The sequence below is a fragment of the Camelus dromedarius genome, chromosome 9 (genome assembly GCF_036321535.1).
Source record: "Camelus dromedarius isolate mCamDro1 chromosome 9, mCamDro1.pat, whole genome shotgun sequence".
NCBI classification, from domain to species: Eukaryota; Metazoa; Chordata; class Mammalia; order Artiodactyla; family Camelidae; genus Camelus; species Camelus dromedarius.
The window spans coordinates 17475716-17502411 of NC_087444.1; the positions used below are offsets into that span (position 1 = coordinate 17475716).

The 26696-nt window shown below is 45.9% G+C and overlaps 1 protein-coding gene across 1 annotated transcript; it reads left to right on the plus strand.

The window, feature by feature from the left end:
- The first annotated feature begins 12979 nt into the window (after window positions 1-12979).
- Window positions 12980-25658, plus strand: LOC135322011 (neuroblastoma breakpoint family member 4-like). Its single transcript, XM_064488839.1, has 9 exons — window positions 12980-13041; window positions 13764-13810; window positions 15486-15537; window positions 16309-16484; window positions 17497-17548; window positions 18458-18648; window positions 20905-21123; window positions 23099-23304; window positions 24904-25658. The coding sequence occupies exons 2-8, from the start codon at window positions 13780-13782 to the stop codon at window positions 23293-23295; spliced, it is 918 nt and encodes a 305-aa protein (XP_064344909.1). The 5' UTR covers window positions 12980-13041; window positions 13764-13779; the 3' UTR covers window positions 23296-23304; window positions 24904-25658.
- The last annotated feature ends 1038 nt before the right edge of the window (window positions 25659-26696 follow it).

Here is a 26696-nt window from a genome sequence, read left to right on the forward strand (position 1 = left end):
CCCACTGCACTCTCAATTCAGGTTAGTCCAGCATCTAAAGTGAAGAGAGCGATGCTGCAGAGTGTCTCCTAAGTCTCAGTGTCACCAGACCCAGGAAGGGACAGATGCTGAGCAAGTGAGGACTTCCTTTAGAACCTCACTTTCCCCCGCCTGCCTGCCCCTCTCCTCTCAAGCTAATCTTCTATGTCCCTGAGCACAAGGACACACGAACACTAAGGATCATCAACCCTCCCTGATCCACGACCTTGAACTTACCATGTTTTATTTGTGGAGTGGAGCCCAGGGCAATGGCGTGAGGAAAACTCAAAGAGAGCTATCAAGCAGAGTTCCATGAACACGGCTCTGCATCCCTGTCTGTTCAGTATGTGGGTGAACTGGATGAATATAGAACAACAGCATCATGCTGACAAGTCTTTCCCAAAGACATGGTCTCTATACAACGACATGTGCAGAATTTGTTTTCATCAATTTGACAGCTTGGAAAACGATTACGTGGGACTAGAATGCAATTCATACGTGACAATTATAAAATACACTGTTTAGAGACATTAAGAAAAACAAAACTAGAGTAATCCACACCTGGAGGAGGAGTTTATAACACTGGCATGTCAAACGTGACAGAAATTTATGGAGCCAGCAAGCTGCCCCAGTGAGATAAGGATCTGAACTAACACAGGGATGCAGTGAACAGAATTTTGAGTCAGGACTGAGAAGACTTTTATAAATTAATTATTCGTTCACTTAACATTATATTCTGCTCTTTGTCCTACAGTTTTTATGAGTTACACAAAACTGGCAAAGACCCAGAGAACGACGCCATGACATTCTACAAGTCTGACATCTTTCACTTGCGAAAAAGCCATAAGGCCTGTTACCACTTAAAGAGAAGGTGGTGTGACTTCATGACAGCCCTTAAGAAAATAAGACTTTTGAGAAAACAATTTGTCTCTTGGTATTTTTATAGACACAGGAGAAGGAAAATGACAGCAATGCTTGGATAACTTTTGGGAAGAGAGAGGTTGGTGCTATCAGCACAAGTATAGAAAGCCATTAAGAGTGGCTGGAGAGGGGGTGTCCCCATTGTGGCAACCTTCACGAGACCCCAAGCAGTGTGGCCTAGGCAACTAGAACACAGGGGCCCCCAGGATTCCATGGCCACCCCCCACCGTCCAGTTCTGTTATTGCAACTGCAGACGGTTACCTGGCACTCCGGGCCCCGCTCCATCACTCCTGTTAGAGTCTGTGCAGCAGGCAGTGCCTGTGGCCCTGAGCTCTGTGCTCTCGAACGTTGTTTTTGTGGTTCCACATCCTCAAGTGTTGTGAGCTGGTGATCAAGTTGTTCCCAACAGTAAGTTGAGTACTCCTGCTTTTCCTCATGCCTCAATCCTGATTAAACTTATGTGGTTTCAATTGTTTTTAATCCATCATATGCTGGGTTTCTTCTCCCCAGTCCCCCGCTCTACCTGTTCTGCCACACGTCATCATGGCAGGATCTCTTGGCGCTTCGTGTGGTCCGAGGGCAGAACTTACAGTGCTGGAGATCAACCAGGAGCTGCACTTAGAGCTGACCAAACAGAAGCAGGACTTCCGAGATCTCACCCAGAAATTCCTTGTATGCCAAGCTACTACCTACTGCCTGGCCAACCAGCTGCAGAAATACAGTAAGTCCTGAGGGTCGTGGTCACCACCTGGTGATTGATCACTTCCTTTCCTCTCAGAAACTGAAACTCTCCAGACTTTATCTTGCACCCCTTTGTCAGTATAAGTGTCATGCTGACCACAAACAAGGCAGGAAAGGCAGAAGTAGCTATTTGACACTCAAGTCACTGAGGATGGGCAAACTGAGGCATAAAGCATTGAGCAAATTGTCCAGGCGTGTGGTGAGCTGTAGTGTGAGACTAGAGCTAACATTCCACTTATTGATGCCTATTGATATCTCTCTAGAACAAGCTAAACCCTGTCAATTGGAATCTTTTCTGAATTGTATTTGGTCCTGCATCACTGTTGGCTAAACGTCTGGGACTAATGACTTCCTTCAGTACAAGCTTCCCTGAGGTCGCAGTGGCAAAGTACTGTGCCAGTTACACTGGGGTCACGTGGTGACAGCACACTCTGGGGGAAGCAGGTGATAGTACCTGCTTTGAAAGAACTAAAGATGAGTCAGCTCCTCATGGAAACCATGGTCTCCATGAGTGATGCCATCAAGACAGGGGCTCCCTGGTGAGCGGGAGGCTGTGTTTCCTGGGTGCAGGGTCTCCTTCCTGAGTCCCAGGAAGTCATGCGACACCCTGTGGGGAGACTCCGGATGTCCTCTGGGGAAATTAGATAATCTGCATCACCCAATCTGTCTCTTCCTGTGCTGGTGAAACTTCAGTGATGTGTGTCAGCAGGAAATCCAGGTGACCCTGAAAGTTGGATCATGAGACATGTGGCGAAAATGAGAATGAGGGTAAGTGGGAGTGAATACCATTGCTAGGAAAACCCACGCCGGTATGTGGGGCAGGCCATTCGCTCCCACAGTCATCCTGGTATTTCGAAGCACAGTTGCCTGTTCAGTAGGAGGGGTGTGTAGTGACAAAAGGAATCCTGAGGACTCGGGGGAAACACACAACAAGATGATTGGAGGAATCTGGACAACTCTGGGTTTGTGTCATTTGCTTACAATTGATTTTCAGTAAACCAATGGTTAGGGTATACTTAATGAAAAATGACTGAAACAGAGAAACTAAATGTGAAGCCTGCTATTTAAGAAAGTGAAGAGGTGCACTTTGGGGAAAAGATAAACTATGTTTTCTTTACATCTTTCCTTATCATCCTATCATAATTTAAGAACCATGTTGTGAAGGTGAAGAAGGAAAAGGGTATCCCCCAGGACCTTGGTGTCAAGGTCACACAGTGCAGAGATGAAGAACACAGACTCTGGGCCAGGCTCCCTCGGCGCACATCCACGCTGCATGTCTTTCTGTGCCTCGGTTTTCCTCTCTGTCCACCCAGTGCTGCTGCATGTTTGAGATGGAATAAATAGTCAGTAAATTGTTCTAGAACTCTTACAACACTGCCTGGTACATTGTAAACGCAGGTCCTAGTACTACTGCTTCTACTAACACACATCATCCTAGTATTTCGGCTCATGTCTTTCAGGTCCTCACAGTTTAAAGCAACATATTTCACACAAGTGTATCCAGATGAATTTTTTTTTTTTAACCTCTGAGGTACTTCCTCAGTACTGAAATCCCTGCACAAGGGAACCATCAGTCCCTTAGTCCTAGGGTCCACCCCAACCACACAAGAAGCCACCGCCTCATGCCCCTGCTCAGTGTTTCACCTCCGACGTTGCAAGTCTTGTTAGACTGGCCCATGATTCACGGTCAGTCTCAGGGACTGTGACTTCTGACCTTTCCTAATGGCAGTTAGTCTGTCTAGTTCCCTTCTGTGCCTTGCAGCTTCTCTTTCCCCAGCTCTAAAATGGGGAGTAACTGAATGCCACGCAGTGGGGAGGCTGAGGAATCAGATGTGGAAATCCCTGCCTACAGCCTGCTACCGCAGTTACCTCTGCCCTTGGGATGGACCCTAGCTCCTCCCTTGAAGGCAGTGACCACAGCAGGGGGTGCAGCTTTCCCCTGAGGCAGCATCTCTGTTTCCTCAGAGTGTGAAGAGTACAAGGACATCATTGAATCCGTGCTGGGGGAGAAGCTGCAGTTCCGGGTGGTGAAGTTGGCAGAGCAGCTGGCAGAGAAGCTGGCAGAGAAGCCAGTGCTAGCTGACGAGAGGTTCAGGTAAGGAGGGCTCTGTGCAGGGAGGCTGGTGGAAGGTGTAGGCCTCTCTGAAGTGGGGCCACGAGCAACTTTGGGCCAGGAGAGTGCAGAAATGTTCATCACATTACGTGAAACTCAGCAGATTCAAATCCAGTGAACAACTCAGTGGCCTTTGGAACCTTCACCATGTTGTGCAACCAGTACCTCATTTACCTCTGAATCACAGTCCCTTCCTGGATGACTACACCTTGTCATCCTCCCTTGACCCTCTTATTCTCCTGTTCTTTCCACTTCTCACCAGCTGGGCCTGTCCACCCCATGTATGACTTTGTGACATTCACTGCCCAGTATGCCCCATGTGGATCTTTATATGGAAATGGGCATGGCTCAGTGAGACCCTCAACGGACATCTTGATGAAGCAGGCTTAGGAAAACATTAGATTTAGTTTCCAGAAGAAGATGAATGGGATGTGACGGAATCCTAGAGGAGCATCTCTGATACGGAGGATGCCTCAGTTATACCATTTTTCTCCTCTTTGCCACAGGAAGGTCCCCCATATGTGCCAGAATTCTGCTCTGAGGGCTCGCGCCTCGGGGATGTTCTCACAGAATTGCCTTCGAAACCTCTAATCGTCTATCGTCGAACTATGCATTTTAACATCATTTCTTCTCTCTCATGTTAGGGAATACGATACCCTAATTTGCTCTCAGGCACGAGAGCTGACCCAGTTACGGCAGAAATTATGGGACGGGAGAGAAGACTCTATCCTGCTCATTCAACAACTCAGGGACATCCTCATCCACAATAACCTTGACAACAACCCGGGCCAGGGCTTCCGAGAGCAGCTGACCGAGGGATGCAGGCTGGCAGAGCGCCTTGCCCGCAAGCTCAGCCCAGGTAAAGTGGCCCCAGGCTCTGATAGCCCTGAGCCTCTCATGCAAAGTTTCTTGGCTCATAAGAGACTCCTCACCTCCACTAGGAATGATTTTAACAAGTGTCTTGTGTCCATGTTTCATTTTGGGGACTCTGACAGGACCAGGACTGGCTGAGTGGGAGGACAGAGGAGAAATGCGCAGGCTGGAGGTCACAGTGTTTCAACTGTCTGCTTCCCCTCTGATGGATGGTAGCCTTCGGGGCGAGACAGCATCCCCCAGGGTTAAAGCACAGAAAGGAAGATGTGACTGGGCATAGCTTGTGGGAGCAGAAAGAGCCCTGGGCTTTGCATCAAAGTGGCCTGACCCCAGCCTGAGTGTTGTCTTTCCTGACTGTGAGCGAGTGATTGGATTTTCCTATTTCACTGTCTGTTTCCTCTTCTGTAAAATGGGTCAAATAATCTGTTGATGGTACTGCAGTGACTAATCTGGGAATGTTCATGAATCAGCTCAGAAAAAGGGAAGCCCTGCACTTTGTAGGGTTGGATTGGGCACTTAATGTTGTCGAACTTGTGTTGGGAAATTTGTTTCACTATACCTTTTCCATGGAGAGAATTTCCCTTGGTAACACTCAGAGGCCTTAGGAATGTCCCATGATGTTGTCAGATGGAGGCATGTGGGACACGGTTGTTTCTCTCTTCTTAGACAAAGCAGGGGATGTATGGGAGAGCCGTAAGGGGTGCAGAGCCTGTGTCTAGGGAGAAATTAGTGGCCGGATGGATGAAAGAGTTGTAGACGTTGAGATGGCAGGTGGACACTTGTACAGTGATATAGGGAACAGAAGACCATTTGAATGTTTGCCCCTTGTCAGGCGGAGGGGTCATGATGACCATCCAGCAGTTTGGGGTCACACTGAATGATGGATCAGACATGTGGACCAGGCCAATCATTTAAAGACAGTGCACTAGAACTTTAGCACCGCACTGACACATACATAGTGATTTATGTCCCCGTGGCCATACAACCATTAGGATTGTAGTTGGTGAAGTGGGGAAAAGCTGACTGGATATTTCTGAATTTGTTTGCAGAAATTCATGAAGATGAGGAAGATGAACTAGAAGAAGAAACACTCACCCCCAGGTAATCATGAAGTCTTAGGAGCCGGTAATGGGTAGGTAAAGTATGGAGAGGGTAGAAGAAAGATGAACCCATGAGGGCGAGAGAGTCTCATGTACCAGATGTGAGAAAAGAAAACCTGCAGATTGCATCGATTGACTTCAACCCAACCAACAGGGAAGTGGCCCTTTAACTTGGCTGTCTGTTGTCTCTGTGGCACTTGTAGGTATGGCCCAAGGTAATGTACCACCTTTAGGGTTCCCTGCACACACAGAGAATATGCATACTCTCCTAAATGAACACCAAGATGAGATAAAGAACTGTTTGTACACAGTTCTTAGGTGCTTGTTAGGAAGGAAGATAGCAACGGAATCAGTAAAGAAGTAACTCAAAGAATTAAACACCAGTAGAAGTGTCTAGAAAAACCTGTAGTTGCCACGTGACACTAGTATGAGAAAGGCTTTAGAGGAATTTTATTCGTAAATTGAAGGCAGAATATCTCTGAGGCTCTACAATACCTTAACGCTCATACTCACTTGGCTACATTAACTTAAAGTGCATATGACAGAGGCACATGGCAGTAGCACATGCTGTGGCAGTTCACTTGTGCTTCATGATCACGAATGGACCACACTGGGATGTTTGGGTGTCATTTCTCATCACATGTCATGTGGGCAGTGCACCGAACAACTACTGCTCTCTCCCTCTCCCACCCCGTGACAGCCAGACTCTGCTTCACATACAGAAGGATAGTTACTTCCCTCTTTATGAGGAATGATAAGTTTGCATTTCATGAATAGTTCCTATGCCCTGCAGCAAAATCAGTAATGACAACAAGGTGACGGATGCTCATAGTTGAATTTTCTGTCATTCCTTTCCCACCTGGAACAGCATTGAGCAAGAGGAGTTGGAGGAGGAGTTGCTCCAAGAGTCCCAGGATGAATGTGTTTTGAATCCCTCAGTTCTCCAAGAAGGATCTGACTGCAACCGGCTAGACAGTGAAGGCAACTTGCCATTTGATGAAGAGAAAGTCAGCCGTGCTCCGGATGTAGCTGGTGCTTGCTCCCATGTTGCAGAAGATCCAATTCCAGCTGACCTCCCAGGTATCCTTTCTAGTTTTGTTCCCCACACACTGTCTAGACTGAAGAAGGTCTTCACCGAAGGTCGACCTTAGTGACACATCCTGGTTTAACCCAGAGAAAAGGATGGATTGTGAAACACAGATATCGTATGTACCAGGGAGCCTTGATCCCTTTCTAGGCCCACTTCATGTATCTGTCACCCTGGACGCAAAGTCAGGCCACGTGACCGAAATCAGGGTTGAGAACCTGTCACCCACCTTGGGTGGACATCCACAGGAAGTGTCTGTCAGAGATAGTTTGTGTCAAATTTGTCTTCCAAGCTACAGTGGTCTGATTCTTCTTTTTGAACAATGTCCCTGGCCTTTCTTTGTCTGTCCAAACAGACTGGTAGCCTTGCCTCTGTGTTAGGTGAGGTAGTGTCTCTGGTTTCACTGAACTCAGCCCGAGACTTCATCTTTGTGATGTTGGCTTATCTTAGCTAAGTAGCCATCTGAAAACCAGGAAAGAACCAAGTGTCCCTTTGCCTTGCTTGGATGTTTCCATGAAGTAAGGGTGAGCTTTGGCAATCCCTCCAGCCTTGAATGCCCATTGTTTCTGTGAGGCCCCAAATTGTCCACTTGATATGAATGTCAGTAGCATTCATCTAGTCTCAAGCAGAAATTCCTCCGTAGCATCAGCAACCACATCATCTGATGGGACAAACCAATATTGTAGAAAGACTTCTAGAAGCACCTCAGCTGATTTTTAGGACCTTTTGGGAAAATATACTATTAATTCGACAGACTCAGCAGATGGGATATTAGGAGAGAGCTCAACCAGATCAGCCAGAGAATTTGCCCCAAGCATTCGGAAGCAGTCCTGCCTAATTCTCCTAAGACTTCAGCTTCCTGAAATACCTTTCATAGCATATTCTATTGTTGCCCTGAGAAGATTAACATTTCTATGTTACCTGTGTTCACTGAGTTGGCCTGTGGGAGGGTGAATTGTTTATTGTGACCTGCTGTCTCAAATTTCTTACCAGAAAATCAGAATGAGTGTGACGAAGCAACTGGACAAGAGCCAGTGTCCGCCAGGTAATTCTGAAGATTTCCGGGCTGTTAATGTCAGTGGTGACCCCAGAAGAACTCAGATCCAAGGGAAAGACAATGTGCTGAATATGACTCTTGCATCCATTCACTCAACAGCCAACTAGGCACTTGAAAAATGTTGTTTCTTTCCATTGTGTTAGTTGTGTGTGTCTGAATTTCTGAATGTCTCAAGTTGAGTCATGGAGTGATTTGACCAAGGTGCACTAGCCAGACTTGTGGGTCCCTGTAGTCAGCTGCTGTCCCCTCTGTGGATAATACAGGGTGAGATGCACATATGTTTTGTGCCAGTTTGACCTCAGTATGGTGATGAGTATTTGGCTGCGAGTGAAGAAAACATAAAAAAAAAATCAAAATTATTTCAAAATATTGAGATAATACTCCTTGAAGTTAGAAGTTACATGCCTGTAAATCCTCCAAGAGCTCTACTTGCTTGGGCACCGCCTGTATAGTTCAATGCAATGTATGCAAAATTGGGAGCCAAGATTTTAGTCCTGTTTGTTTGCTGGGCATCATGCCTGGAGCACACAGGGAGAATCGAAGTGCTTCTTGAACAGCTTCTTGCATGGGCAGTGCTCGGAGCACCTGCTGCTCTCTCCCACTCCTACCCCATGGTGGCCACACTCTGCTTGACACATAGGAGGATAGTTATTTCCCGCTTTAAGGGGACTGCCCCCTGGCTTTCTGTGTCCATTCCCTTTGCCTCCCCTCTCAGAACCACCTAGGACAGCTTGGTCTCTGATCCACTTAGTTTAATTTTCTGTCATCCCTTTCCAACTTGGCACAGCATGGAGCTCGAGGCGTTTGAGAAGGAGGAAGTGCTCCAGGAGTCCCAGGATGAATGTGTTTTGAATCCTTCAGTTCTCCAAGAGGGATCTGACTGCAACCGGCTAGACAGTGAAGGCCACTTGGCATTTGATGAAGAGAAAGTCGGCCATGCTCCGCTAATAGCTGGTGCTTGCTCCCATGTTGCAGAAGATGAAATTCCAGCTGACCTACCAGGTAGCCTTTCTATTTTTCTTCCCCACACACTGTCTACAATGAAGAAAGTCTCCCCTGAAGGTTGACCCTAGTGACACATAATGGTTTAACCCAGAAGAAAGGATGGATATGAAAGACAGTCATCATTTTGGCCAGGGAGCCTTGGTCCTTTTCGAGGCTCAGTCCTTGTATCTGACTCGCTAGACCCAAAGTTAGGCCATGGGACTCAAATCAGCTGTGACTAACTGTCACCCACTTTCGCTGATCATCCACAGGAAGTGTCTGTCAGACGTTTGGGTCAAATGTTTCTTGCAGGCTACAACGATCGAATTGTTTTTTTGGACAATGTCCCTGGCCTTCCTTGGCCTGTCCAAACAGACTGGTAGCCTTGCCTATATGTTAGGTGAAGTGGTGTCTCTGGTGTCAGTGATCTCAGCCCGAGTCTTCATCTTCTTCATGTTGCCTTCTCTTAGCTAAGTTGGAATCTGAAAACCAGGAAAGAACCAAGTGTCCCTTTACCTAGCTTGGATGTTCCCATGAAGTAAGGGTGAGCTCTGGCAATCCCTCCAGCCTTGAATGCCCATTGTTTTTGTGTAGCCCCAAATCGTCTCCTCGATATGAATGTCGGTAGCGTTCATCTAGTCTCAAGCAGAAATTCCTCCATAGCATCAGCAACGACATTATCTGATGGGACGAATCAATATTGTAGAAAGACTTCTACAAGCACCTCAGCTGATTTTTAGGACCTTTTGGGAAAATATACTATTAACTCGAAGACTCAGCAGATGGGATATTAGGAGAGAGCTCAACCAGATCAGCCAGAGAATTTCCCCCAAGCATTCGGAAGCAGTCCTGCCTAATTCTCCTAAGACTTCAGCTTCCTGAAATACCTTTCATAGCATATTCTATTGTTGCCCTGAGAAGATTAACATTTCTATGTTACCTGTGTTCACTGAGTTGGCCTGTGGGAGGGTGAATTGTTTATTGTGACCTGCTGTCTCAAATTTCTTACCAGAAAATCAGAATGAGTGTGACGAAGCAACTGGACAAGAGCCAGTGTCAGCCAGGTAATTCTGAAGATTTCTGGGCTGTTAATGTCAGTGGTGACCCCAGAAGAACTCAGATCCAAGGGAAAGACAACGTGCTGAATATGACTCTTGCATCCATTCACTCAACAGCCAACTAGGCACTTGAAAAATGTTGTTTCTTTCCATTGTGTTAGTTGTGTGTGTCTGAATTTCTGAATGTCTCAAGTTGAGTCATGGACAGTGATTTGACCGAGGTGAACTAGCAAACTTGGGGGTCCCTCTAGTCAGCTGCTGTCCCCTCTGTGTATAAAAGCAGGGTGAGATGCACATCTGCTTTGTGCCTGTTTGGTGTCAGTATGGTTATGAATATTTGACTGCAAGTGAAGAAAGCAGGAAAAAAATCAAAATTATATCAAAATATTGAGATAATACTCCTTGAAGTTAGAAGTTATGTGTCTGTAATTTCTCCAAAAGCTCTTTTTGCTTAGACACTGCCTATATAGTTCAATGCAATGTATGCAAATAGTGGGAGCCAAGATTTTAGTCCAGTGTGATTGCTGGGCATCATACCTGGAGCACACAGAGAGAGTCCAATTGCTTCTTCAACAGCTGCTTGCATGGCCAGTGCTCGGAGAACCTGCCGCTCTCTCCTTGTTCCACCCCGTGGTGGCCACACTCTGCTTGACACATAGGAGGATAGTTATTTCCCTCTTTATGGGGACTGCCCCTGGATTTCTGTGTCCATTCCCTATGGCCCCCCTATCAGAACCAGCTAGGACAGGTTGGTGTCTGATCCTCTTAGTTAAATTTTCTGTCATCAATTTCCCACCTGGCACAGCATGGAGCTCGAGGCATTTGAGAAGGAGGAACTGCTCCAGGAGTCCCAGGACGAATGTGTTTTGAATGCTTCAGTTCTCCAAGAAGGACCTGACTACAACCGGCTAGACAGTGAAGGCCACTTGGCATTTGATGAAGAGAAAGTCGGCCATGCTCCAGATGTAGCTGGTGCTTGCTCCCATGTTGTAGAAGATGAAATTCCAGCTGACCTCCTAGGTAGCCTTTCTATTTTTCTTCCCCACACACTGTCTACAATGAAGAAAGTATCCCCTGAAGGTCAACCCTAGTGACACATAATGGTTTAACCCAGAGAAAAGGATGGATATGAAAGACAGTCATCATTTTGGCCAGGGAGCCTTGGTCCTTTTCAAGGCTCAGTCCTTGTATCTGACTCGCTGGACCCCAACTTAGGCCATGGGACCCAAATCAGCTGTGAGTACCTGTCACCCACCTTCGCTGATCATCCACAGGTAGTGTCTGTCACACATTTGGGTCAAATGTTTCTTGCAAGCTACAACGATCGAATTGTTCTTTTTGGACAGTGTCCCTGGCCTTCCTTGGCCTGTCCAAACAGACTGGTAGCCTTGCCTATATGTTAGGTGTAGTGGTGTCTCTGGTGTCAGTGATCTCAGCCCGAGTCTTCATCTTCTTCATGTTGGCTTCTCTTAGCTAAGTTGGAATCTGATAATCAGGAAAGAACCAAGTGTCCCTTTACCTTGCTTGGATGTTCCCATGAAGTACGGCTGGGCTCTGGCAGTTCCTCCAGCCTTGATTGCCCATTGTTTCTGTGTAGCCCCAAATTTTCTCTTTAATTTGAAGGTCGGTAGAATTCATCCTCCCTCAGATAGAAATGTCTCCGTAATATCAGCAAGCACATTATCTGATGGGATGAACCATTATTGTAGAAAGAATTGTAGACAGAAACTCAGCTGATTCCTAGGACTTTGAGGGAAAATAAAGTATGAAACCTACAGACTCAGCCGATGGGGTATTGGGAGAAAGCTTAACCAGATCAGCCAGAGAATTTCCCCCAAGCACTTGGAAGCAGTCCTGTCTAATTCTCAGAAGACTTCAGTGTCCTGAAATACCGTTCGTAAAATATTCTGTTGTTGCCCTGAGAATATTAATGTCCTCGTGGTACCTGTGTTCAGCGAGTTGGTGTGTGTGAGGTATGACTTGTTTATTCTGACCTGCTGTCTCTGAATTTCTTACCAGAAAATCAGAATGAGTGTGACGAAGCAGCTGGACAAGAGGCAGTGTCCCCCAGGTAATTCTGAAGATTTCCGGGCTGTTAATGTCCATGGTGACACCAGAAGACCTCAGATGTGGGAAAAGAGAACGTGCTGAACATGAGTCTTTCATCCATTCACTCAACAGCCAACTAGGCACCTGAGAAATGTTGTTTCTTTCCATTGTGTCAGTTGTGTGTGTCTGAATTTCACAATCTCTCAAGTTGAGTGATGGACAGTGAGTTGACCAAGGAGCACTAGCCAGACTTGGGGGTCCCTGTAGTCAGCTGTTCTGCCCTCCGTGCATAAAAGCAGGGTGAGATGCACATCTGCTTTTGCCTGTTTGCTGTCAGTATGGTGATGAGTATTTGACGGCAAGTGTAGAAAACAAACAAACAAAAAACATCAAAATCAAAATTATATCAAAATATTGAGATAATACTCCTTGAAGTTAGAAGTTGCATGTCTGTAATTCCTCCAAAAGCTGTATTTGCTTGGGCACTGCCTGTATTGTTTAACGCAAAGTATGCATAAAGTGGGAGCCAAGATTTTAGTCGTCTGTGTTTGCTGGGTGTCATGCCTGGAGCACACAGGGAGAGTGCAAGTGCCCCTTGAACTGCTGGTTGCATGGTCAGTGCTCGGAGCACCTGCTGCTCTCTGCCTCTCCCACCCCATGGTGGCCACACTCTGCATGACCCATAGGAGAATAGTTATTTCCCTCTTTAAGGGGACTGCCCCCTGGCTTTTTGTGAACCGTATCTCCGCTTTACATCAATATACTGACTCTGTGTCTAATCGTCTGAGTTTAATTTTCTGTCATCCCTTTCCCACCTGGCACAGCATGGATCTACTGGAGGTTCAGAATGACGACGTGCTCCAGGAGTCCCGGGATGAATGTGTTTTGGCGCCTTCCATTCACCAGGAAGGTTCTGACTGCTATGAGAAGTGCATTGATGGAAAATTTGCATTTCCTGAACAGAAAGTGCTATGTGCTCTGGAGGTAGCCTGTGGTTCCTCGCATGTTAAAGCAGATGCAATTGGAACTGACTTCCCAGGTAGTCTGCATGATCTTTGCTCCGCACAATCTGTCTTGTCTCGGAGAATTCGTTGTCATGTGTAGACTATATGCGTACATATCGTTTTGAATCAGGCCCAAAAATTGCCTTTATTTAATTACTTATTTACTTATTTATTTGCAGCATAGTCAGTTTACAATGTGTCAATTTTTGGGTTACAGCATAATATTTCAGTCATACATCTATATACGTTTATTCCTTTTTATATTCTTTTCCATTGTCGGTTACTACAAGATACTGAATGTAGTTCCCAGTCCTATATAGAAGAAATTTGTTGTTTTCATTTATATACATAATAGTTAATATTTGCACATCTCAAATTCCCAATTTATCCCTTCCCAACCCCTTTCTCTAAAATAACCATAATTTCTTTCCTATGTCTGTGAGTTTCTCTTTGTTTTGTAGATAACTTCATTAGTGTCTTCTTTCTTTTTTAGATTCCACACATGCGTGATATCATGTGTTCCTTTTCTCTCTCTTTCTGGCTTACTTCACTTAGAATGACCATGTCCAGATTCATTCTTGTTGCTGCAAATGGCACTATTTTATTCTTTTCTGTGGCTGAGTAGTATTCCATTGTATAAATACACCAGTTTCTTTATCCAGTCATCTGTGGATGGACATTAAGGTTGTTTCCATGTCTTGGCTATTGTGTACAGTGCTGCTATTAACATCGGGGTGCGTGTGTCTTTTCAAATTAGACTTCCCTCTGGATGTATGCCCAGGAGTGAGATTCCTGGATCATATGGTAAGTCTCTTTTTCGTTTTTTGAGGAATATCCATACTGTTGTCTGTAATGTCTGCACCAAACTACATGCCCAGCAAGAGTGTAGGAGGGTTCCCTTTTCTCCACACCCTTTCCAGCATTTAGGGTTTATGAACTTTTAATAAAGCCCGTTCTGACTGATGTGAGGTGATACCTCACTGTACTTTTGATTTGCATTTCTCTGGTAATTAGCAGTATTCAGCATTTTTTCATGTACCTATTGGCCATTTGTATGCCTTCCGTGAAGAGTTCCTTTTTAGTTCGTGTGCCCATGTTTGGTTTTTTGTTGTTTCTGTTATCAAGCTATATGTGCTGTTTCTATAGTGTGGAAATGAAACCTTTGTCAGCTGCATCATTTGCAAATACTTTCTCCCATTCTGTAGGTTGTTGTTTTTTTTCCACTTATGGTTCCCTTTGCTGTGTAAAAGCTTATAAGTTTAACTACATCCCATTTGTTAATTTTTGCTTTTATTTCTATTGCCTGAGTAGGCTGCCCCAGGAAAACATTGCTAAGATTTATGTCAAAAATATTTCACCTATGTTTTCTTTTTGGAGGTTTATCGTGTCTTGTCATATATCTAAGTGATTAAGCCATTGTGAGTTTATTTTTGTTTATAGTGTGATGGAGTGTCCTCACTTCATTGATGTCTGTGTGGCTGTCCAGGTTCCCCAACACCACTTGCTGAAGAGACTGTCTTTTCTCCATTGTGTGTTCTTGCCTTCTTTGTTGAAGATGAAGTGACTGTAATTCTACGGGTTTACTTCTGGGCTCTCTATTCTGTTCCATACAATTTCCTTTAAAGTAACACATTCCCTGAGTTCGTGAACTTGGCTCAACTCCTAGTCATGTATGTCGCACTGGCAAATCACTGGATCCATCACAGTCCTGCCAGACTCCCATATAGCTCTCCAATTGTGTCATAGGAAGTAACTTTCCGGTCTCCTAATTTTGAATGAATCTCTTATCTTGCATTTAATGCTCTAATTTTCATTCCTAAGCAATGTCCCTGAGATTCTATACTTGTCTGAGGCTGTTGGCAGTTTACTTTATGTCTTTGGAGATATTACTCCTTTGGTTGTTTCTGTCAACCCAAGTCTGTCCCTTCCATTTGTCTTATCTTATGCAGAGGCTTCTGAAACCAGAACAGAAGCACCACTGCCATCTTTGGTGTGTTCTCTGAAGCAAGGTAGGGTCCTGGAACACCCAGCCTTATAAATGCCCACTCTTTCTTGGTGGCACGGAAGAGTGTTTAGACTATGTTTAGATTCTGCTCATCAGTCTAATGTCAATGGAGAATGCATCTACCCCAATAAGAGACAGCATTTCAGATTGAAAAATCCTGAATATTACAGCAGCCTTCTAGGAGGTAGCTCGGCAGTCCCTCAGGATCTGTGGGTAAAAGGATGAGGTTACTGTTTGCCTAGACTCAGGACATAGTGTGGGGACATCCTGTCATATTAAGGAGACATATCTAGGGGCTCAAGAAGCAAATCCAGTGCCTTCTTATGAGGTCCTATCTAGGGCCTCCTGAAAGATTTCTCCCACAGTACCCTGTTACCACATTGCACACATTGCCAAAGTGCTAATTTTGGCATGGTTTTGATCATACGTAAATGAGTTTTGCCCAGTGTAACTGTCCTGTTAATTCATTTACAGAAAACCAAAATGATCAAGATGGGGTGAAAGGAGTAGAGCCAACTATCTGCAGGTAATTTTGAATATTTGTGCGCTGTTGATGAAATGTGACTTCTGCAGTCCCCTAATCCAGGAAACAGCAGGAATACAAGCGTATGATCCACTTTGATAACCAGGAATTATCTTTTTTGTAATGTTTTCTGCTTTCATTTGGATACATATATTGTTTCCTATTTCTCATTAACTTCTCAAGTGTATACCCAATTCAGTTGAACAAGTGATCTACGATACAGTGATTTTTGTGCACTCATTTGTTCTCTCTGGTGTCATTTACAGAGTGAGATGCAAATCTGGTTTCGGCCTGTTTTGTGTTAGCTTGTTGGCATGTGTTTCATAGCAAGAAGTGGACACAAACAGTGATATAATTATATCATGCCACAATAAAGAGAGAAAGAGGCCTTAGCGGCATGAGATTTCTGGGGCACTAGGGTGCCCCCAATAGTATACACTTAATCTCCATGTAGCAGTCAGTGGAACTTAAATGAAAGGGTGAAAACCACTCTTACATGAGTCTATGTTATGGGTCATGACTCTGCAGTTTAGAGATAATCAGTCTCTTTCTTCATCAGCTGTTATTTGGCCAGAGCACTAAGCACCCCCTCTCCTTTCTGTCTCCTGCTCCTCAAAGACACACACTCTGTCTCACCAAAACAGTCAGTTTTTTCTGCTTAAAAGATCACCCTTTGGCTTCCTTCACCACTCCCTTAAACGGTTCATCTAAAGCAGATAGGACTCTAGATTTCTGATTGCTATTAGGTTAATCTTCGGTCTCCCTACCCGCCAGGCTCAGCACGGAGCTGCCGCAGATGGTAGAGGATGACATCCCACGGCACTCAGTGGAGGAGTCCTATTTGACTTACTCAGCTCTTCCTGACCTGTCAGACTCCTTCTGGCCTTATAGGAGCACCGCCATCTACTCATTTGAGGGATTGGAACTCTCTTATGCTCGGGATGTCACCAGTGAGTACTCTTATCGATGTGATAAACCTCCAACTGCACTGCCAGGTAGAGCTGGTGTCTTTTGCGCTTCACACCTCTGGCGGTGCTGAGATATGACAGCCATGTGGGCAGACTCTGTATATTTATATCGAGAAGGTTTAGGTCCTAGAATTGAGTTTTAAGCACAGACATCATGCGGGTTAGGGAACGGTGCTCTCTTCCTCATCCCAGGTGAAGCCTATGTCTTGGGTCCCAAGATAGGTCACTGAACCAAAGACAAGTGTGACAATGTCACTCACCTCTGTGCAGTTGTACAGAGGTGTCTTTTTTTATGATTCCCATCAAATGTCGTTTTTACTTATAAGGTTCTCATGTTCATACCCCTAAAATATCCCTGGAATTTCTTTCCTTCAAAAGATGTTGACAGTGTTAACTACACCTCTGGATTTGTTGTTTCCCTGGGGTCACTGCTGTCATCCCCAGTGTCCGTCTCCTCTAAGTGGAGGAGCCACCTGAACACCAGGACACAAACATCCCTACTATCACCTTGCATGTATCTTTCCATGAAGTGCGGCTGACCCCAGCATTTCCCCACTCCATGAAGGGCTGATGTTTCTGTTTAGCACAAAGCTCATTTTCATGCTAGGGTTTGTAGATTCCAACCATTATGTTGTTTTCAGTGTACAAATTCTGCTAAAGCAGCCAGCATACGGTGAGGGAAGGCTGAATATTACAGTATTCTTTTTAGAATGCAGATGGGCTATTCCACAGACTATGTGGGGAAAAGATACATTTCATTTCTGACTCAGACCTGGAAAAGGTGATTGTGGTGAGGAGATACTGCCCAGGGGTCAAGAAAGCGAACCCAGGCAGGTCCAGAAGGCGCAGCCTGAGGCCTCCTGGAATATTCTTACGTTATCCTCCTGTGCCACTGGTGATATTTTTTTCCCCATGATAGTATTGGATACCTAACTATTGACATATGTAGGGGGATCTGCTTAATGTTTCTTGCCCTGTCTGAATTAATCCATAGAAAATCATACTGTTCTTGAGGAAGAAGAGGAACAAGACCAAATATGTTCCAGGTAATTCTGAAGCCTCAGGGGTCTATTGTTTTCTTTCTGCTATCTATCTGTCTGTCTATCTATCTATCTATCTATTTGTCTGTCTATCTATCTATCATCTCTTTATTTATTTATTTCAAAGTATAGTCAGTTTACAATGTTCTGTCAATTTCTGCTCTACAGCATAATGAAGAATCATGGCTCTTAATTTAATGTTGATGTATGGTGAGGTCAGATCCAGGGAAATGAGAAACTGCTGAATATGCCTAACTCTTCCATTCAGACAACCACAATGTGTCCCTTTAACAATGCTGTCTATGTTAACTGTACGTTTATAAGCCCCTTTGATAATCTCTCTCAAATGGAGTAAGTGCATTCAGTTGATGCAGGGGTGCTAATCAGTCCAGGATTTCTCGGACTCTCCTTCTCTGTTTTTATTAAAAGCAGCATAAGATGCATTTCTGCCTTTCACTCTTTGTTCTTACCACTGACAAGTATTTCATAACAAGAAAAGTACTTAGAAAACCAAAATTCATATCACATCTCAGTGGTAGAGAAAAGGCATTGGAGACACAGGATTATGCTGCCAGAGTCTTGTTCCCTCAGCTGTTGCATGTAAATTTCAACAAAACTCATGCAAGAGTTGAAGCCTCCCTTGTAGTTTCTGAGTGTGTGTCTTCTGACTACTGTGTACTGAGGTAGTTCAGTCTCCTTCGTCCTGAGCTCTTTTTCTGGTCAGTGCTGGGACCACCTCCTGCTCTGTCTGTCTCCTGTTCCCATTGTAAGCACACTCTGGCCCCAGATGGAGGAGGATTGTTATATCTCGCTTTGTGGAGAATTTCCATTTGTTTTCTGCGACCAGTCCCTTAACACTCCCATCAAACCCAGCTAGGACCCTGTGTTCTCTCATCCGTTTTGTTTAATCCTCAGCGCACCTGACCCCAGAAGCCTCAGTAGTGAGCAGCCGGTGGTAGAAGAGAATGAAGGCCCACAGGACTCACTGGATGAATGTTATTTGACCAGTTCTGTTGGCCATGACCTGTCAGACTCCTGTAGGCCTGACAGAGGTGCCTCATTCCCTTGGGACCAACAGGGAGTCTTCTCAGCGCTTGCTGTACATGGTGAGTACTCCCTCGAATAGAGCACACGGCTCCTAGTGGGTCCCCAGTTATCCTCACAGACTTTGTAGCCAATGACCTGTATACACTACGAGAGTGATTTCTGTAAACAGGCCCTGAGACTTGTGTTCTTTTGAATCAGGCTGTGGGCTTTACTTTGCAAAAGGCATCATGTGGGTAAGACAACTTTCCTTTCTCCTCGTCCCAGGACGCCCTACGTCACCTGGACCGCCCGCACCAGTGCAGGCTGTTGGTATTAAGCCAGGCTAGAGAGGGGAAGTGAGATGTGTGGTATGTGGCCCGGCCCTGCCAGGCCATCATTCAGCATGGGCAGGAGAGGCCAACCTCCCCCACACGGATGGGCTGAGGTGAATGAATGGGACACATCAATGATGCTCGGGTCCATCCTATTTGTGGGCTCTGATCATGGCCTGTGAACAGTGTTGACGGCTGTGACTCTGGCAGTGGGGCCGCAGGAGACCTGCTCTTTCGCCCCATCCGCCCTGACCGGGGAGAAGTGCTGTAGGCACAGCACAAGCACTTGATCTTTAAGGACAAATTCAGATTTCATTGGAGGCTTTTCCCTACTTTCCTAAGTAATGCTATTGGGCATTCCTTGTGATGTTTGATAAACTATTTTGCCTTTTCCCATGCAAATGCAGAGAATATTGAGCATAGTTTAATAAAAGCCATTAGTTGGGAAAAGAGAGATGAAACTAAATGATGAAATTAAGATGTGATATTTTAAAATAATTTAAGTCTGTCATTCAAAATAGCATTTGAGGGTGGGTTTACTGGTTTTGAGCATTGTTTCACACATTAAAGTTTTTAATTTAAGAGGTGTTACCCTTCAGACCATGTGAATTATCAATAAATCTTATTAGGAATCCTAATGCAGTGAGTAATGATGAAGAAACTCTGCCTGGAGGAAGTGGGAAGGGCACACGAGGCAGAGAGCAGTGCTTAGGGAAAAAGCCCGGCAAGCTCTACAAGGCGCAGGTGCAGGGCTGGTGTCAGGAGGGCAGCCTGCGTCCAGGGAGGATTTGTTCAAGGGGGTTGTGGGAAGTGATGTGCTGAAGAAAGAGGGGCCAGAGGAAGCAGGAGTGTCAAGGCAAGGTGAGGATTTGAGTTCATGTAGGGAGGTTGAGGAGGACAAGTTTCCCCAAGCTGAGTAAGACTGGTGAGACCGCTGATAGTGTGGAGAGACAGGATCAGAGGAAGCCGTTAGAAGGAGGTCGGGTGAATCACTGATGAGATTCAGACAGAGTGCTCTCTGTGGAAGACAACGTGGTAAAAGACACAGGAGAGACACGTTTAAGAAACAGTTCAACAAAGTTTGTTCAGCCGGAGGGTCTACAGGGGGTAGTGAGAGGGGAGCCCCACAGCAATGTGCAGCAGGCCCCGTGGGCCGTGACCCCACCTGAGCCTGCCCTGGACTGGATGAGCTACTTGAGCTCTTTGGTTAGCCCACTCTCTGAGAATATGAACTCACTTCACAGTAGAATTGTAAACATGTGTGATTAGGAGCAGTGCCTGGTGCCCCTGGAGGGGGGTGTAATACAAGGAATGTGCACTGTGTCATCTCCCTGAAGAACCAGATGTCCTGATTCTGTAGCACTTCTGGACACTGAGCTTCCAGTAAGGCCCTCAGACCTCAGCTACACTACTTACAGGTGCCAGTACCCACCAGCCCACCCAGGACACACGTAGTCATGGGACGTATCCCTGTGTGGTGGGTGGACGAGTCGTCAAAACACACAGGGAATGGAGTTGAAAAGGCTCCAGAAGTGGGAAGAGTTCTCATTACTTGGTCCATGTGCTATAGTCCCCAAGTCCCATTTCTAGTGGAATTTGCAGCCTTTGGGCCCTACTTCTCCTGTTGTTTCTTTATTCTAATTAGACATCAACAATTCCTCGTCCTCCCTTCCCTGAGGCCTGGCCAGAATCTTGTCTCTAGGCTACAAGGAAAGGTCGCTAATAACTGAGTCATGGTCGTGACCTCAGCTGCCATCCAGTACCCTCTGGACCCAAGTGGGTGATTTTTGATCTCAGCGACGTTCCTGCCAGGCACCTGCCATCTCAGCGTCCCCAGGCACAGCCTTCAAAATGACATCTCCGTCATGTCCATGATGTCTGCCTCTGTTGTCTGGCTGATTGGGTGGTTTCCCTGATAGGCAGGAACAGCAGAAATGGGTGTTGTGTGAGGGGCTGACAAACGGAAAGTTGGATTGGTCCTGCTGAACTGTCCTCTGCTTTCAGGTGACTCCTGGGAGGACCGTCGCCAAGGGCCTTTGAGTTTCCAAGGGTCAGAGATGGAAGCTTCACAAGCACAACTGCAGACAAGCACCCAGGTGACCCATCACCTGCAGCTGCAGCGGGACCAGCAGTTTGACTGTGGTGACGGCAACGCCAGGCTCGGCCTTCCCTCCACCGTGTGGGGCTTCACAGCCAACACTGACCAAGGGCTGCCCCTGCAAGGTAAGTAAGAAAAGGGGTGTAGGGAGCTCTAGTCCATGAGCTGCTCGTGCCAGAGCTGGGGGTGGAGGAGACAGTGAGGCCTCTGCCATGCTCCTTTCAGGTCCACGGAAAATCCCCAACGCTCTAACAGAGGGAAGTGAGCAGGAGCCGCAGATTTAGGGCCAGCTCTGCCCCAGGTCCTGGGTTTGCAAATTCCTGGTTCTTTAACGGGACCAAGTTATTTATCTTGTGAGGTATTCCCTTGTCATTTCCCTTATCTGACCACCGGGAAGTTAAATCTACCTTCCGTGGTCGTTGGGAGTGTTAAGAAACATAGCTCCCAGGGTCCGTGATTCGGTAAAACCTGCGTCAGCACACCTGTGACTGTGTGATGTCTACCCGTGTATCCTGCTGGTGATGTAACACTTACACAATGATTGCACGTGCATTGTCTCAGCTGAAGTGCAGGACTTTTGATGGTCTCCACTTTCTCTAGACTCCGTCTCCCCTTGCTTTCTCAGAATGGCACGTTTGCCAGAGTTCTCTTCTCATCGCCCATCCTCAAGCCAGTTTTCCCCTGTCACGTGCTCTCAGTAACAGTGCATTAGTAATGTTTAGTAGCAATGTGAAAACTGCCCACACACTTCAATCGTCTGTTGACTTTACACACGGAGGTAATTTTTCTGTTTTTAGCCCTTTATTTAAAATAAAGAACCACCTTCATAGATAAGGTGAGCCACTCAGTTTCTTCTATGATGCTCCATTTAATTTGTCCTCTCCACTCATCTCCATGGCCATGTCCTCGGTTTTCTTATCATGATCCGACTCTTCTCTGATTTTCTTCAATGAGCTTTCATACCCTCACATGCATTTCATCTGGGACGTATTCATCCTTACCCTCTACTCCTCTTAGTATCTCCACCCGGAGACTGGGGCCGCCTGGTGCTCATCTGTCAGGCGGTGGCCTCATCTGAGAAATAGGGAGAGTGGAGGTGAGAGAAGAAGGGGCACCACTGGCCACCGTGCAGAGAGCTCATGGGAAGTGCTCAGCGGGTGTTAGGGATGCGTGGCCCTGACAAGTGCCATTAGCCCTTGTGGGATTTCATTGTCTTGCCTTCCCTCTAGTCTCTTTTTCTTGACCTTGGCTTCCCACATTCTCGGCCAGGACTCAGCCCCACTGGCTCAGTCACTCTCTCTCCTGCACACTTACCCCAGAGGCCTGAGTTTGAATCCAGGCATCACGACAGATTTTGCTGCAAACGCTACTTTTAATGCCCTTTATTCTCATAATCCCCCGGATCTAATCGTTCATGTTACCACCAGAGATTCCCTCGCTTATTCCTCTGATGTCTATTTTTCCTTTTTCAATTTCAACTCATCGGAGGCTGTTAGAATGATCCATTCAATATCTCAACGCCATCATCCATTGCTTCCCTTGTACACACACACACGTGAGTGTTGTATTTTTATCACAGCTTCCAGGTCTTATTTAGCTTGAGTATGATAAACATTATATATAGTGTATGTACAAATATATGGGAAGCATATACTGATACACATCTGTAAACATTTCCAGTTTCAGGCTTCCCCAGTTCTTTCTTTCCTGAAGTTTACTTTCAACATTGACTTTGCTTACTTTCTGCAGTCACTTCTGTCCCAATAGTACAACCTCTGACTGCCCTGATTGCGTTGCCTTGTCTTTTCTACCTAGGAACTTTCCGTTTTCGTCAATTCTATTTTTCTTAAAAAACAGTTTTTTGGCAGTGAGAACATGTTTGCCTCCTGGCAGTCTTACCAGCACTGCACAGTTTGGGGACGGTCAACAAAAGAGAAAAATACCAAGGTGTCTCCACTGGCTTCACCTGGCAGGGACGTTCAGATGGCCTCTCTTGTTCCTGGACACGTTCCTTACTTGATGTTCCTCTTGGCTGGAGGAGGAAGTCATTGTAATATCCTGAATAACAATGCATCCTGTTTTCTGTGGTTTTATCTTCAGAGCTGGGTTTGGATGCTTCCATCGGAATGAAGATCCCTCCCAAGGTGGAGGGCGAGGGCTCAGCTGCCAGCCAGCATGAACGTCAAGTCTCTAGCAACAGTAATGCCTCCAGTGTCCTGAAGCAGAAGATTCTGCGAAGAAAACTGCTGCGCAGCAAGTGGAGAATAGCATGCAGGTTCCCTGGCCTTCAAGCGTAGGGGACAGAGGTAATCACATCTAGGCCTTCCATGCACGTCTTCCCTGTTGCTCCTCATCTAAGATTATACCTCAAACTCCACTAGTTTGTCCTCTTTGTTGTTCGTTCACTTAACAGTTGATCCTCCCTCTGTCTGCTCTTTCCTCTGTTTTCCGTGGGAGTTGCCACCCTGCCAGGCCCTTCCTTCCCCATTTGCTGTTTCTACTGTGAACTCTGCTGTGTTCCTGCCACTGCTGCCCTGGTATTCCTTCTCACCTCTACTCCTAGCTACAGGGAAGCCCGGCCCCGAGGTCCTCCTCATCAGAAGAGCATCATTTAGGCCCCTGAACACGGGGTTCTTTGCCTGAAATCACACACTGTCTTGGTTTCATTGCCTTTCTTTCCCGGCCCTCCCTCCCTCCACTCCACTGCCTCTTCCAGAATCATTGTCTTAACGATTCACATGCACATGGGTTGGCTTCTGCAGAACACACCTAGGACAACATTGACTCCTCGACGTCTCCACGTGAATAAAAAGTGATGTAACTGAGGAATGAGAACCCTGATTACAAAAACTAAATAAGAACCTCAGGCCTAGGTGGGAATGCTGCACTGGCCTGGGGTCAGGTTTCTCACCTCTGGTGCTCAGCTCTGGGTTAATGTCCATGGGGCTTCCAGGGCCTCAGTGGAGCCGGCATTAGGTGGAGGACAATAGATGGCAACCTAAAGGGACATTGACCTAAAGCAGAGACAGAGGCCAAGTGATTGCAGAATGCAAAGACAATGACGTGCCTAGGGTTTCAGACCTCTCTTCCTTTTACTCACATGACTCCTTCTACATGTTCAGTAAAGTGCAGAAAAAAATGAACTGAGTTGGAGTCTTAGGCCAAGGAGTCTAGGAAAGCATCATAGTGAATTAACTTGGGGCAGATTTATGAAGACAGAGATATACAGGACATAAGATCAGTGGCTCAGGCAAGGGAATTTCAGAAGGCAAGTGATTAACTCTAGACTATCCAAAGGAAGGTGAGAAAATGTTTATGGCCAGTGGGAAAGGGGTTCATGGTGGAAGTAATGAAGCGACGGAAAGAGAATGGTGTGAGGCAGTGCAGGGCTAGTGGGTGGCTGTAAATTCTGCCGTCACGAATAACCTGGGTGAGCTTGGATCTATGTAACACGAATGGCCTGACCCAACCCCTCGACACTGTGATTCTGAAGTTCTGGGGTGAGGTTTCGGCATCAGTATTTTTCAAAGCTCTGCTGACATGCATGTAGGGGTTAAATGGACTATGGATTTGGTGGGATATCAGGAACCAGGATAGGGGTGTCCCAAGGATCCTTGCTCCAGACAGCAGTCTGTTTCTGAATGTATATGAGGGATGCTCAGCACATCCCTCCTGGGACATGTAAGAAAGGTATCACTTCGGTCCAGATGAAGGGGAATCAAAAGTCAGTTGGCTGCTGAGGAACCAGTGGGGGGATCTGGCTAAGACTCTGCAGCAGCTTTGAGCTGGCGTATCCCCAAGCACAGGTGGGGTGAGGACAGGGGTCCCTAGATTCTGCACCACAGTCTGCACGTTTGCTTCAGGAGGTATTTCTTCTAACTCGTGGATCTCCCTTTTCCCTTCAGCACCAGCCTCGGGCTCCCCCTTCAGCCCCTCCTCTCAAGAGGATCCCAGCCTGCTCCTGACTCTTGTCACCATGTGGTCATCCCTCCAGGCTCAGCCGTCAGCAGAACCCAACGAAGACCCACATTTGATCCCTCTGTCTCTCTCTCTGTCCCTCTCTCTATCTCTCCTATGTCTCTCCATCTCTCCCCTGTCTCTCTTTCACAGTTAACGCATTATTTTCGGTACTCTGAAAAGATTTTGCCAATTTGAAGAAACCACATCATCAAATTTACCTTTCCCACTAGATGTAAACTATCTGCAACAGAAAATCCGGTTAAAGTCCAAACTGAACACTGCAGGGATGCTTTGCTGAGAATCAACATCACAATCACCAGCCACAATCCATGATTTTTACTCCAAAGGACTGATTTGATGGGAGAAATCCCAGGCATCAGTCCCCAAATGTGACCCAGTGCTAAGTAGACCAGTGCTTTGCTGGATGCACAGCTGTGAGAGACTTTAACGCTTGCTTCTGTGAATTGCCATCCTGCACACACTGGCATCTGGAGCAGCTGGAAGAAGGCAACATGTCAGCCTGGACAATCTTTGCCACCAGATGGGCTGTGCTCGGTGCAGGTGGCATTAACCATGCAGTGTCCGTGCTGAAAAGGTTTCGCTTGAGTTTCGTCATGAGGTAGTTATCAGACAACTGCAGAATCTACACCACTGAACAGGACAACTGGCCTGTGTTTTTCAAACAGGCAATGCCTCCACAAATTAGATGACAGAAAGGAGAAGAGATGTTCTGGGTTCCAAAGAACTAAAGAGATTTTGCTGCTATATTTCTTTAGTCCTTTTGAACCCAAACCCTCTCCTCACCTTTCTGTGGTTGTCTTTAATGGGTTTGACATTGACTTGTGTGCAGAACACAGGTCAGTCGTCTGGCTCAAAGGTCTACATTCTGCAGTTGTCTGACCCCTTCCTCATCATTAAACTCAGGCCAACCCGTCTGCCAATGATGCCACTTACTGAACGCTGTTTGCTTCCTGGCACAGCCCCTCTGGAGAGTAAGCACGTCCACTTTGCGTGTCACCACTCTTGTCCTCTTAGCATTGAACCCTTCGTCATGGAGGCAGGAGCCAGTGAGATCCGTTCATTGGAACACACGTTTCTCTGTGTAGAATCAGTGATTTGATGAGTAGTTCTCTGAGAGTGAATAAATATCTTAATCTATGATTGTCATTCTCTAAACTGTTGCCATCCCTGATCGATCCCCGATGTGTGTCAATTACCATATTTGTGTTTGTGAAGCAGAAATTTTCCAGTGCAGTCATTCTGTTCATTTGTACTGCTGGCGTTGTGCTGTGGAAAAGACAATCCCTACCCCTTCCATTTAATTAAAAGTTCTTTGGAGTTTTACTGTGACGGTGTGTATTTTTTAAATTCAGTGTTAATTTATTTCAGTGACTGATTTAGTAGACACGGATATAAATTAATAAAAACATTCGTTTTTCTCCTCTTCATTTTTATATCTTAAACTCTCCCACATCTTTTAAGTTGTATGTACCATTTGTAGTAGAGTGCATTTAATGTGTTTGTTTTCTCTCTGTTATTTGTGCATGCATGTGTGTGTGTGTGTGTATGTGTGTGTGTTTTGTTTGGTATGTTATAAGGACTGGATAGCTAGTGTTTAACACTGCACTAAAATATTTGTCATCTTAGTCCCTTAGTATGTTGTCACATAAGTTTAATTTGAAGTATAAATTTTGAATGATACCTCTCAACTTCAACTTTTTACCACTGTCACCATCAA

Bases quoted from the DNA above. Each gene is read 5' to 3' on its own strand.
- LOC135322011 (XM_064488839.1), top strand. From the start codon at position 13,780: ATGCCCAGGAGTGAGATTCCTGGATCATATG. The intron at 18,649-20,904 runs GTGAGTACTCCC...CTCTGCTTTCAG, and splicing joins CTCAGCGCTTGCTGTACATG to GTGACTCCTGGGAGGACCGT. The intron at 21,124-23,098 runs GTAAGTAAGAAA...TTTTATCTTCAG, and splicing joins CCAAGGGCTGCCCCTGCAAG to AGCTGGGTTTGGATGCTTCC.